General features: G+C 39.5%; 1 protein-coding gene across 3 annotated transcripts in view; it reads right to left on the reverse strand.

Annotated features, from left to right (window-relative positions):
• Nucleotides 1–11,201, reverse strand: part of PRELID2 (PRELI domain containing 2) — an 81,100-nt gene extending 69,899 nt beyond the window's left edge. For 2 of the 3 annotated variants that reach the window (XM_087709592.1, XM_014058885.2), the window contains exon 1: nucleotides 11,045–11,201. In XM_087709592.1, coding sequence (XP_087565718.1) covers nucleotides 11,045–11,119 — 75 coding nt within the window. In that variant the 5' untranslated portion in view covers nucleotides 11,120–11,201. Of the gene's footprint in view, nucleotides 1–5,982; nucleotides 6,549–11,044 lie in introns of those variants that run through there. The other variant, XM_087709593.1, reaches the window with a different exon arrangement.
• Between the last annotated feature and the right edge of the window lie 1,677 nt (nucleotides 11,202–12,878).

Raw genomic sequence — 12,878 nt, forward strand, 5'->3', positions numbered from 1 at the left:
GCTTGACTCTCAGTGAAAAAAAGCTTCAAACGGTAAACAGAATCACAAGACAGATTTCCTCAAAAACTTCAATGGACCAAAAAGTGAGATGCAACCTCTATAAAATGTCCTAGGAATCTGTAAAAAAAAAAATCTTGGCAGGAATTTATATGGCATTTATTAAACTTCTCTGAACACAGAGAAATTAAAATAATTAATATAAGTATGGCTTTTTCTCAGAACATGCTTAAACCAGTCCCAAATTGAGAGAAAGGAAAGCAACCCAGACTAGAAATAAGTGATTCTCTTTGCTGGTCCATAAAATCATACTTCATACACATTCTAATTTTCTCATATCTGAAGATATCTCATATCTTCTCTAAAGTATTCTCAGCTTGGAGAACCAAAGTTGTGGGCACGAGTAGGATTTTCTTGCATATACTGTACACATGGTGATTTTTATTTGGATTTTTTTTTAATTTAAACTGCAACTTACCCTATTAAAGCTACCTTGATTTCCACTGTTAACATCTTCCAAGATTTTCTGGAAAACCTACATGACTGCTATGTGCTCCTTAAACAGCAGTGAAAAGGGGGAGATAATTGTTTTTTTGGCTCATGCCTTGCAGTTTCCATTGCCTCACAGCTGCTCCAGGCAGTCGGAGGTGTCTTTGAGATGGTGGAGTTGCAAATGGTAGCACATTATTGAATCAAAAGCTGTTATGACACAAAGGGAGGCCTTTCACTTGTGGAAGTATCCTTTGATATCCACAGAAGACTTCTTGCTGTAAAAAAGCATCTAAGTCACTTGACTATCTTTAAGGGGTCTCATCCTATCTGCCAGTCATCTAAACCTGTCTCAACTATTTTGAATGAGATGTAAACATTTGAAATCTGGGTTAGTTGTAGATTTCTGTAAAATGCAACACCACATTTATAGAGGAAAAACAAAATGAAAACAAGAAAGACCTTACATCTCCATTCGTCAAGTGTCACATAAAATTAATCGCTTGACAATGTCGTAACTAAATTTATATATATAAACATATAAATTTATATATACACATACATACGTACATACATACATACATACATTTATTATATATAAATATATAATAGGGGTTTAAAGGGGAAAGGAAAACAGAACAGACATGTAGCATGATGGATTATTTCACTTTTGAAGAGATATTTGTTTTGAATAGATGAAAATGTAGATTAGCAGCCCTAATGGAAACCTTTATCAGTGCACAAGGTTAATATTTTCTACAAACAGAAACTTATTTAAGTAGATCAGTGCCTTTGAAACAATTTAATGCCATCTTGTGGTCAATTGTGTAAATGAATTCAATAAATAAGAACCAAATCAGATTGTTTTTGTGTATATATGGAGATAGTGGGAATATTTGGCAGATCTGGGACATACAAATATCACAAACAAATAAAGCAGAGAAGAATATCATATTATTTCCTGGCTTATCTCAAGACTACTTAGATCTTCAGAAAGATATTTTACGTGAAGGGAAGCACTCCTTCAAAATAAGCTGTTGCGTGCCACAGTATTCATTATAAACAACCATCAGTCACAATGTTTCACTTCAGTTGGCAAAAGTGACTTTTGTCAAAAGCAAGTAATCAGGCTGACTGGCCAAATTCAATGCTTTGTGCAGGTAGAATATGCTATAATTAGATAGAGTGGATAAGTTAAAGTAAGATTAGATTAGACTGAATTGGATTGGATTCAGATATAGAGGTAAAGATAAATATACGTAGATAAAATAGATATAGACAGAAAGACTCTTGGACTTACCACCATTCTAATGACTGTTCAAAGTTATGATAGCCCTGAAAGTTACTTATGACCATTCCTCACACTTACAAATATCACAGCATCCCAGAAATAATTGGCAACAATCATGTATTTATAAGAATTACAGCATCCTGGAGCCACGATTGCCATTTACCACTTTCCTAAGGAGCGTCCAATAAGCAAAGCCAACTATTGTTTCCTTAAAGACAGCACAATCTTTATGCCAATAATGTGTGTGTATGTATGTATGAGTGTGTATGTATGTATGTGTGTGTGTGTGTGTGTATATATATATATATATATATATATATATATATATATATATATATATATATATATATATATACATATATACACACACACACACACACACACACACACACACACACACATATATATACATACATATATATATACATACATATATACATACATACATAAAATAAAATAAAAATAAATAATTGGCCATAATTCATTTAATGACCACAACCTTTAATGACAGAAGTTCTGATCTCAATTGTGGTTGTAAGTCAAGAACTGACTGTCAGATGGTATATATAACTAAGTCTCATGAATATCTCATAAATATATAAATATCTTGGAATTCTGACATATGAGTTAAGATTACAATAAACTCATTTTGCTATCTATTGAAAGACAGAATATTGAGATTCAGGGTATATTACTATTGATTTATATTGCTATCCACTGACTTATACAGCTACCTTTTTTATACTATTTCTGAAACTGCATTTATCTTTCACATCTATGATCAAATAAAAAATAAAATAAAATAAGTGTCATCATTATGCCAGCAGGAACTTACTTTGTAAATGTGGTTTCTACTAAGGGTAAGTAAAATATAATTTTAGACATACTGTGCATACTTAAATGTTGGTAATGGGGACACTATGTAAGATCTGCCAAAACAATGTGAAAGTAAAGCCTTCTTCTAGCCATGTTCCTGGGAACTTCACTGACAAGTAACATCATGGAAGCTGTTTGCCACTCCCTTCTTTGAGGATAGATGTCAGCCTTCCAGTCTATCTGTACTCCTACATAATCTTCCATTCAAGTCCTAACCAGGAGCAATCCTGTATAGTTATTCAGCCCAGCAATATCAATGAGGTGTGGGTAAGTAATCCTTGGATTATTATGGCAATTGGGACCAGAACTGTCATTGCTAAGAGATGTGGTCATTAACATGATGTCATGTGACTATGTCACTTAGTGATGACAGTCCCTATTGTCATCATTAAACAAGGACCATGCAGGTCATTAAGCAAGGAAGTCATACGATTGTGACTTCCCGCTAGCTCCTCCACTGACTTTGCTTAAGGGAAGCTGGCAGGGAACCTTAGAACCCATGATCATGTGACTGCAGCTCACTGGAATGTGATAATCGCAAGCCAGTACTAAGCAACTAGATCACAATCATGTGTCTCTGGAGATGCTGCAATGACCTGAACTTTGAGGGCCTATCATAAGTTCTCCTCTTGTTCAGCACTGTCACAAGTTTGAACGATTACTGTAAAAGTAGTCGTGAACCAGGAGTTACCTGTATTAACGTTGTTACATATGTTACCTGAGGCACGTATGTTACCCAAGACAAATTTTAGCAAAACAAAAATTAAAATGCATCAAGGAATATTTAATATGAGTATCTGTAAAGAGAATTCTATTACTCATGCCCACAATGGAGTTTGATGATGAGCTGACACAAGAACTGACAGCGAGTGGGAGGGCAGCTCTGTTGGCCTTGGAGAAAACTGGGGAAGGAAAAAGTCAGGCTTTTCGGAATTAGTAAGGCCTGCGGGCAGGAACAGAGGCAGGATATACGGGAGAGACAGAGCTCAGATGAGGAGCAAGAATCACCCCCTCCTGATGCAAGGGCTCGGAAAGTGCAGAGAAGGCATGATCACCGCAGACTGAGCACACTACTTGCGAGGAGTGCCCCACCCATCTTTACCAGGCACACCTGGGGAATGAAACTTAAGGAGTTGTGGGAAGGGGCATTTGTCGGGAACAAACACTGAGTTCCTGAAGTGTTGCTTGCCGACATTTGAACTTGCCAGGGTCCTTGCATTCCTTTTAGCGCTCTGGATTAATTACCTGGATCTTTTGCTCCCTGAATTCTTTGATTTGCTTTTGTTTTGCCAAATACATTTGGGATTTATTGCTGTGCAGCCTTGGTGCAGATAGCGCAGGGCTGGACTAACTGCAGCCAGAGCTGTTTGAGGTTTGTGTAGGGGTTTGTTATCACTCTGCTCAGGGACTTGCCAGAAACGTGGGAGCGTTTGGGGAGATTTGGAGCAATAAAGGGGCGGTTTGAACTGCCAGCTGTTTGTGCCGTTCCCTGGCTCATCACATCTACACCGGAGACAAATTCCTTGTGTGTCTAACCACACTCGGCCAAATAAAATAAGAGATAGTTCTTGTCTTACAACCTTTTATTTAGTGACTGTTGTAAGTTACAACGACACTGAAACACTTTCAGGCTTATGACCTTTGCAGCATCAAATGATCAAATTTTAGACACTCAGCAACTGGCTCATATTTATGATGGTTGCAGTGTCCCGGGGTCATGTAGTCACCTTTTGTGACCTTCTGACAAGGAAAGTCAATGGGGAACAACTGTGTTACTAACTTACCAATGCAGTGGTTCACTTATCAACTATGGCAAGAAATAACATAAAGTGGAGCAAAACTCACTTAACTGTTTTACTTAGCAACAGAAATTTTGGGCTCAATTGTGGTCATAAGTTGAGGACTGCCTCTATTCTTTTCCATTCCATAAAAACGGGGTATCAAACTCAAGGCCCATGAGCGTGGGGTACTTAGATCTGGCCCACGAGGCTGCCCTGGAAACAGCAAAGGATCAGCCCATGGTGCCTCTGCCAGCGGAAACGGAGCTTGTGGGGGCCGCTTCATTGGCAGAGGGCTGCAGGAGGCCATCGCAGCTGAAAACAGAGTTCACAAGGAGCACACATGGTCCCCAAGCTCCCTTTTCCCTGGCAGAGGGCTGCAGGCTGTTGCAGCCGAAAATGGTGATGTTGAGCTGGCCACACCAACCCTGACCACGCCCCCCCTCCTCGAGGTAAAACACAACCCTGATGCAGCCTCAATGAAATCAAGTTTGACACCCCTGCCAGAGTATTCAGAATTGATGAATTTCACATACAATTACTGATGTATAAAAAAAACAATACTGAAATCAGCTAAAGAGAAAGAGAGAGGTTACATCATCATTTTAGATGCATGCTTGTCTTTCTTTGTTACCTTTTTCTCAAACAATTATATTTAAGGGTGAATCCTTAAAAACTACATAGTAAAGATAATAGACTCTAAATAAAAGCTTTTCGCCTAAAAGCAAGAATTTCTTATCCTTAGTTGAAAGAATCAGTAACTAAAGATGAGAGAATCTGAATTTCTTTTCTTATTTAAGCTTTAGCATAAGAATAATTAAAACATAGATGAAATTATATAAATCTAGTCAATATAAAGACGTCTTATATATTATTTTTATACTTGTTGCTGCAGAATTTAGATCAGAAAACTCCTTTTACAATCTAATATCAGCCATCTTATAGTGTTTTCCCCCTGCACTGTATTTCTGATGCATAACAACACTTGGGAAGAACAACTGGAATTCACGGAAGATTGTATGGAAAACAAAATTGAAATAATCTCTGAGTTTGTGTCAATCACTTTCTTTCAACTCAACTAACAGAGTTGTTATAGGGAAAACAAGAGGAGGGAGAAATATAGGTATGTTTGCCATCTTGACTTCTATATGAAGAGGCAAGATAAAAATTTAGAAAAATTCACAACAAATAATTGTTGAATATTTTGCACTGGTTAGAGTTCATGCTGTTACATTCTAGGTAGTAAATTATAAAAAGAATAAAATATGTCGAGAGAAGGACAAGAATAAGGTCCACAGGTCTGGAAACAAATTCCTATGAAATCAAGGAAACGTGGTATCCTTGGCTTTAAGGGGGAAAAGACTATGAGAAGATAGGAAAAATCTCTTCAGATACCTGAAAGGTTGTCACACACAGGGCCAAGATATGTTGTCCCAAAATACTTAAAACAGCATAATAGTTTCCAGTTATCAAAAGGCTAATTTCAACAGAACATGAAAGCAAAGGCAGCTTTTTTGTAGTAACGAGTAGCTGAAAAGTAGAACCAATTACCCAGAGAAGTGATTGGAGGCAGTTCAGACACAGGCTGGACAATTATCAGTCTGAGATGTTTCAATCTCCATTAGATCAAGCAGAGTAGGCATGATGCAGGTATCATCAGCTAAGGATCTACAGTTGGTGGCTTCCAGGAGAAATGCATTATTTGCCCTAAAGTGCACTTTATGGAATGTTCTTCCCCCAGAAATCAGATCAGCTCCATTTCCTTTTGATACAGGTAGTCATCAACTTACAATTGATTGCAGGTAGGATTGGATTTTTGGTCATAAGTCACTATAGTTGTAATTTGAGGCACCCACATTTCTGGACCCAATTTTATGATATTCTTTGTAATAGTCATTAAGCAATTCACCATGGTGGTTAAGCAAATCCGGAGTCATTAAGCAAACGTAGGTAAGTGCAAATACATTCTTCCAAATGGATACTTTTTGCCAGAAACCAGAAAAAAATGCCAGAATCCACAAATCATTATCATGTGGCTACAGGATGCTGCAACCAGTCAAAGGGAGGCCAGTTACCAAATGCCCCAAATACAGAAATATGACCACTGGGGGAGTGGCATGACATTTTATGGTGGTCAGAAGCGCTTTACAAGAAATAAAACACTTGTTTTGGGCCCATGGTAATTTCAAAAGGTCATAAGCCAAGGACTACCTGTACTCCAAAAAAGGCCTCAACATCTGGCTATGTTATCAGATGTTCCCAGGCAAAAGGAGACTTGTTTAGATGGCTCTATTAATGAGGTGGCCATTTTTAATCCTCCCTTTGCTTATGATTTGGTTTTCATATGGATTTTTATGTTTTATACCTGCTGTTTTTAATATAATTGTTGTGGACCACCCAGAGTTGTTTTTGGTGAGATGGGCAGCTATATAAATTTGATTAATAAATGAATAAAGAGCTGGATTACCCTATTAAGCAAATTTGGAATCAGTGACCTAAATGGTTGCTTCTAATTCTATAACAGACCTGAGGCACAGCCCATCAGCACTGTTAAATTTTCTGAAGCAAGTTAATCCTAACTTCAATCTAGGGGAAAAGATTGTACATCTGCTCAAAACATATTTTTATGTTTCCAGAGTGTGGTCACAACTAACACAATATATGAACTTGACGCACCATCAGATTTTGTGAAGAGACATGTTTAGTTTGAAAATAGGCAATGTTACAATTGGATCACCGAGCAAATCTCATTTGAACAGGAAAAAGGGAGGAAGCTTATTTTCTAAAGCAACACCCTTTACAAACATTAGAATTTCCAGGTAGGTACAAAACAGTATGTCATTGGGTCATTGTTACAGAGACATTTCCTTAACAGATTTGTCAATGTCTTCGACAACAGCAGAGCTTTTAATATACTGGAAATTTTGTTAAAAATTCAGGGAAATATTCAGAGATATGTCTGCCTTGAAAACTGTCCATGTTGAACTATATATATATATAGCCCAGTCAAATATCAAGAGCTGACTACAGGAAATGTTTTATGACTGTTTTGTGTGTGCTATGATAATTTTTTGTCATAAAGTGTTTCTAAAAATTTGCCACATTTCAATTCCATGGGAGTCATGGGACCTGAATTTTTAATTCTGTAAGTTAGCCATTTGAGGTACCTTGGTTTAAAAATTTGCCTCTTATGCCCAATTTTTTATAGACATAGAGCTTTACTAGTATACTAGACAACCTGGGCATCGTTTCAGAGCTATCTGCTTACTAGATTCCTCAATGCCTTCAACAATGGCAGAGCTTCTAAAGTACTGGGAAAGTTCTTAAAAATTCAGGGAGGTACTCAGAAATGTATCTGCCTTGAACAGAGTCCATGTTGAACTGTATAATATAAATCAAACATCAGCAGCTGACCACAAGAAATGCTTTATGGCATTCTGTATTAGCAGTATATAAGTAGATATGCTTTCATACACTTAAAGCTACTATTCCTTAAGAGGGTGGTCCTTTTTAGTGGTAAAATCATTTACTGATGTCAGAATCAAAAAATACCAATAAGTTCAAGAGATTTATTATCAATGATTGATGACATCATAATTGAATGTTTACAAGGAAAGCATGGAAAGGGGGAGAGAGACAAAGAAAAGATTTAGCTAGGACACTAAAATGAGATACTGGAGAGCAGATGATAGACGTTTCAAAAATGAAAAATATGACCAACAATGAACTGAACAATGCCTAACAGGAACATACAGAGGAATTGGTAAGACATACATGGCAAAATTACACAAAGTCACTGGATGTAATTCTATTGTGTGTGTTAGGCAGAGTTCCCCAACCTTTCCAGATTGGTGGCCCAGAGCGGGGGGAGAGGGGAAAGAGGGGAAAGAGGGGATGATTTTGTGGGAGGGGCAAGCACATGTGCGTGCGAGCATCTGCGACATTCCCAGAGAAGCATTCCCGTGTTGACACCTGAGTGGGGCTGTGCGCGCGAGTGGAGGCACAGACCAGCCAGCCATTCATGTGACCCAGTACTGGACTGTGGCCCATAGATTGGGGACCCCTATGTTAGGGTGTGAATTACAATAAGACTGTATTTTAAAATGAATGCAATTCAACATAAAGTATGCGATGAGATTACACTGTTAGAAACACTTGTGAATATCTATTCTCTTACAACAAAAATCCAATAGAAACTAAAAAGAGTTTACATGTATAAGGCTACCTGTGAAGGTAAATTAAATTACAGAGCTCTGTAAAATTGAAGGTGCCTGTTTGCTTAAAAATTGCCTATCCTTTTATTCAACTTGAATAGAATAGAAATAGTTTCGAACTAGATCATTTGATCTTAGTATGAGTAGAAATCAGTCAGGGAAGTAGTAATTATTTCTTTTACTCCAGTTTCATTTCTAAAAATTCACAGCTAGAGGGCAATAAAGTCAGCATATTATGCAATCTATAATTAAACAACTTGTGCACCCCTATTCATATAAAGACAAAAGGAAAGCAAGAATGTCCAATATCAAAAATTCACACATTAGGAAAAAATGTCCCTTTTAAAACTGTAATCAGAAGCACAATGAATGCAAAAAGGAAGTGCCGTTTTCTAAAGATGTTTTTCAGTTTAAAAATTGTTAGAGCTTACAGATATGTCTATATACAATATCTGTTTATGTTGAATCTATTGGAGTTCCAGGCACAATGTTTTCAAGTCTTCCAAACAAAATTATGTTCAGATGACTATGACTACAACTCTTCACCAAAATATGAACCTTGGTTATCCTCTCCTTAAGTGTTTTTTCATCAATATGAAAAATCCAAGGATTTACTTATTTGTTACATTTATGTATTGCCAATCTCATTATGCAGTGACTCTCAGCAGTTTATAAATGTAAAGATAAAGGAAAAACCACAGCACACTTACTTAGGGACTATGCACCACATAGTTTCAAATACTGCTGTACATTTTAATTTCTGCTCCAGGCATCAGTGCCTACCATGTGAGCCTCTCAACAAAGTAGCTGTTTTTCACGCATACAAATTGTTTATGCTCAGCAATCCTTAATGAATAGGGATAGCATTCTTCAAAAAAGAGAAAGAAATAATACCTGGATTCCATGTAGAGAAGAATTTCTCTATCTGAATCTGATTTAATCTGATTCAAGAGTTTTTAAATCACCTGTGCTATTGTGTTTCTATCTTTGTTTTTATCTATCTTTCTAATGTTCCAATGTTCCAAGAGTGAAAACAAGTGAAAACATTACACATCAACTTTCTCTAAGCCATATCTAGCCACTGTAGCATGTGGACAAATCAGGAAATACTCCAATATAAACACAATATGCAGGATTAGCATTTGTCCTCTTTTGTGAGCTAACATTGTACAGACTTGTTACTTGCAGCTTATGTAATAACCAAAGCCACAAATGGATTTTAACATTCTCTAATTTTCCATCTCTGCAATCCAACCTGGAATATTGGGGCCAGTGTAGATTTTTGTATCTTGCAAGTTTTACTATTGTTAATCAGTGTTTTTGGACCTCTCCCTTAAAAAAGGATTTAGGAAAGTAAATCCCTGCAAACTATACCAGCAAAGTAGTATAATGCTAATCTTACCAGAGTTAAAAATAGGTATCATCTGGCTTCTGTCTTATTTCAAATGTTTGATTTTGACTTTAAAAATTAATGATTCCTAGTCCAAATGCATTTTGGAGGGATGGTTTTCTCTAAATTGCTTTACCTATGTTGGAGTCTATGACTGGATGAGAATACAGCAACAATGGAAACTATTCTACGCACCTCATTTTAATATGGTTGTAGCTAATAAAGAGTCTGACATGCATGAATTAGTTATACAGCATCTATACACCAGTTTTGATGGAAGCAGTTCGAATGCGATAAAATTAGCTTTGGGAATTATCCAAGGCAGGAAAAAAAATGTATAAAGAAGCACAGAGCAGCTTGGTAAGGCAAAACAGGCATAAAACAATGAGCACCCTTCCACCAGGAATCGCTAAGGGTGGGAAAAACACGCAAACTCACACAAAAGTTCGCGAGCACTTTCTCCCCTCACCCTCCTCCCCAAAAAAACCCTCTCAAAGGCAAAAGAGGAACGGGGTTGACCGCATTTTATGCGACAGCTGACAGGGAAGCAGAGAGCCGCGGCCGAAACAAGAAAAGCAGGGGATACGCTCGACGAAGATGTTTACAGCCATGGCTTCGACGCACTCAAAGGCAAGTACGCCAAGGAAAGCGGAGCTGCACACACACCAAGGGGCTTTGGAGCGGAACCGACTTAAAACGAGAAGGACGTTTGACCGAGCCGCCGCCATTTTTTTTTTGTCTCCCAGCTCCAACAGCTGAGCTGCATATACTTTTTTCAGGCGGGCGACTGCTCCGAGTGCAAAGCAAACAGCATTCCGCCCCCTCCCCTCAGCTTGCGTTTCGAGAGCGGAGGTGCTGCTGCAAGAGTTGGGCCTTTAAAGAGGGGGGGGGGTGAGGAGAGAAACGGGAGACTTGGTCGCGTGCTCGCGCCAAGCCGTACAGAACCGGGACTCTTGAGGGGGGGGGTGCGAGTGGAGTAGCGCGCGCTCACTCGCGATCCCCGCTTTACCTTGCGGAGATAACTGGCCACCACCTGCTCGAAAGGATATTTATAAACTCCCTGGGCCTCCACGGTCACCCCCATGTTGGGGCACGGACGGAGCCGCCGCGGCCCCTCCCTGCACACACGGGCGGCTTTTTTTTTTTTGGCAGACCAGCAGCAGCAGCAGCAGCAAGTCGCCTGTGTAGGCCCCTTCTCTCCGCCAGGCGCCAGCCCTCACCCGCCGCTGAACTACGTAAAACTTTTGTGACGGGCGGCGGCATCGCTTGCAGGACAACCCCGTCCTATAGGTCACAATGTAAACACAGGACCAAACCGCGGAGGGGGAGAGGAGGAGGAGGTCGCTGGCCCTTTTCCAAAAGCGGCGCCTTCTCTCGGACGTCCCGAACGATGCTCGGAATTTGCCGTCCGCGACCTCAAAAAAAGGAGGGGGGGCAGCGCGGATTATAATTCGGTGCTAAGGCCCGCTTTTTTGGTTAAACGTAGAAATGCCGCCTTTAAAGAAAAAGGATTGACGTATGCTCTAACTAGAAAAAACGCGCTCAGAATCCAATTAGGCTTTTCCCACGTGCCTTTCGCCACACCTCCTGCCTCCCCCTCCCACCCGCATGCGGGTCAAAGTTTGCCCGTCTACTCCAGAGCGCTCAAATAAGAGGCAATTCCCTCCGGGTTACCCCCTCGGTTACTAAGTGCTGTAAAAAGGAAACGGGTCTTGTAGATACAGCCCTGGCGGCGGCGGCGGCGGCGTGGTGGAGAATTTGCGCCAGGCAGCAAATTCCCTTTCCTACAGAGTCATGAATTCGGAGCAACTCGGGATCGACCCGCGTTCGCAGGCGGTTCGGAGCTTAAGGCGGCGCTCGAGCTAACGCCTGCCGGCAACTCCATAAAGAAACATTTCGTCGACTCGTCTGGGTCCTGCTGCTCCGTTCCCAAAGCGGGGATTTTTGTGGAGGTGCCGGCAGATGTTATGTGGGCGGCGACGGCACCGTCTCCGAATAATATTTTCTGTGTCGAATCCGAATGAAGTCATTTCAGATGATGGGCTCAACCTTACGGGGAGATTTATTTTTAGCTGCGAATAAGTATTTTGTGGTAGAAAATTACCGCGCTGTATTTTATTTTATTTTTAAAGAATGATCTTAGGCAAAAGGAGAGCCTGGCAGATCGGAGTTTCTGGTTTAAAAAAAAAACCCCTGTTGTCAAATTAGCTCAATAATTGATGTTAGACCATCTTCCACTTTCCCCTACAACCTGCCACTCCCTGGGTGGTTACTTGCTTCCAGTCAAAGTTCAGTTTGCCTGTACCAGCTGGAAAGCCCTTGTTTGAAATGAAATATATATGATATAAAAATGCTTATTTATAGATTATAAAACAAGTGGCACAGCATGCAGTCTTCTGGTAGTTGTGCTACTGAATATTGGAAGCAAACCACCAAGGAAAAAAAGTGCAATTTCTCTTTTCTGGTGGGAATTGTGCATAAACTGATCCAAATCCCATTAATACTAGTCTAACTCATTTTAGTACAGGCGCTGCCCTTCCTCCTCAACCCTTGACTACTCTAAAATAATAGAAAAAAGATCTACAAATCTTAATAGATCAGAAGCAACATCACATAAATCCATCACTGAAATACTTAATACTGCTATTCTGAAGTAAATATGATTGAGGGTGCAAAGTTTTACTGTCAGAAGTAGACAGAAAATTGACATCGCGGGAAGGGGGGAGGGTGCAGTGAAGAACAGTCGCTTACAATGAGAGATCCCAGCAGTAATATTAGGACAATTACCACAAGGATCCATAACCTCAGTACAACTGCCTAGAAGGCCCCTTTCCACATCTCTG

The sequence above is a fragment of the Thamnophis sirtalis genome, unplaced genomic scaffold (assembly GCF_051295495.1).
Source record: "Thamnophis sirtalis isolate CommonGarterSnake01/CBP01778 unplaced genomic scaffold, rThaSir2_p1.2 scaffold_3, whole genome shotgun sequence".
NCBI classification, from domain to species: Eukaryota; Metazoa; Chordata; class Lepidosauria; order Squamata; family Natricidae; genus Thamnophis; species Thamnophis sirtalis.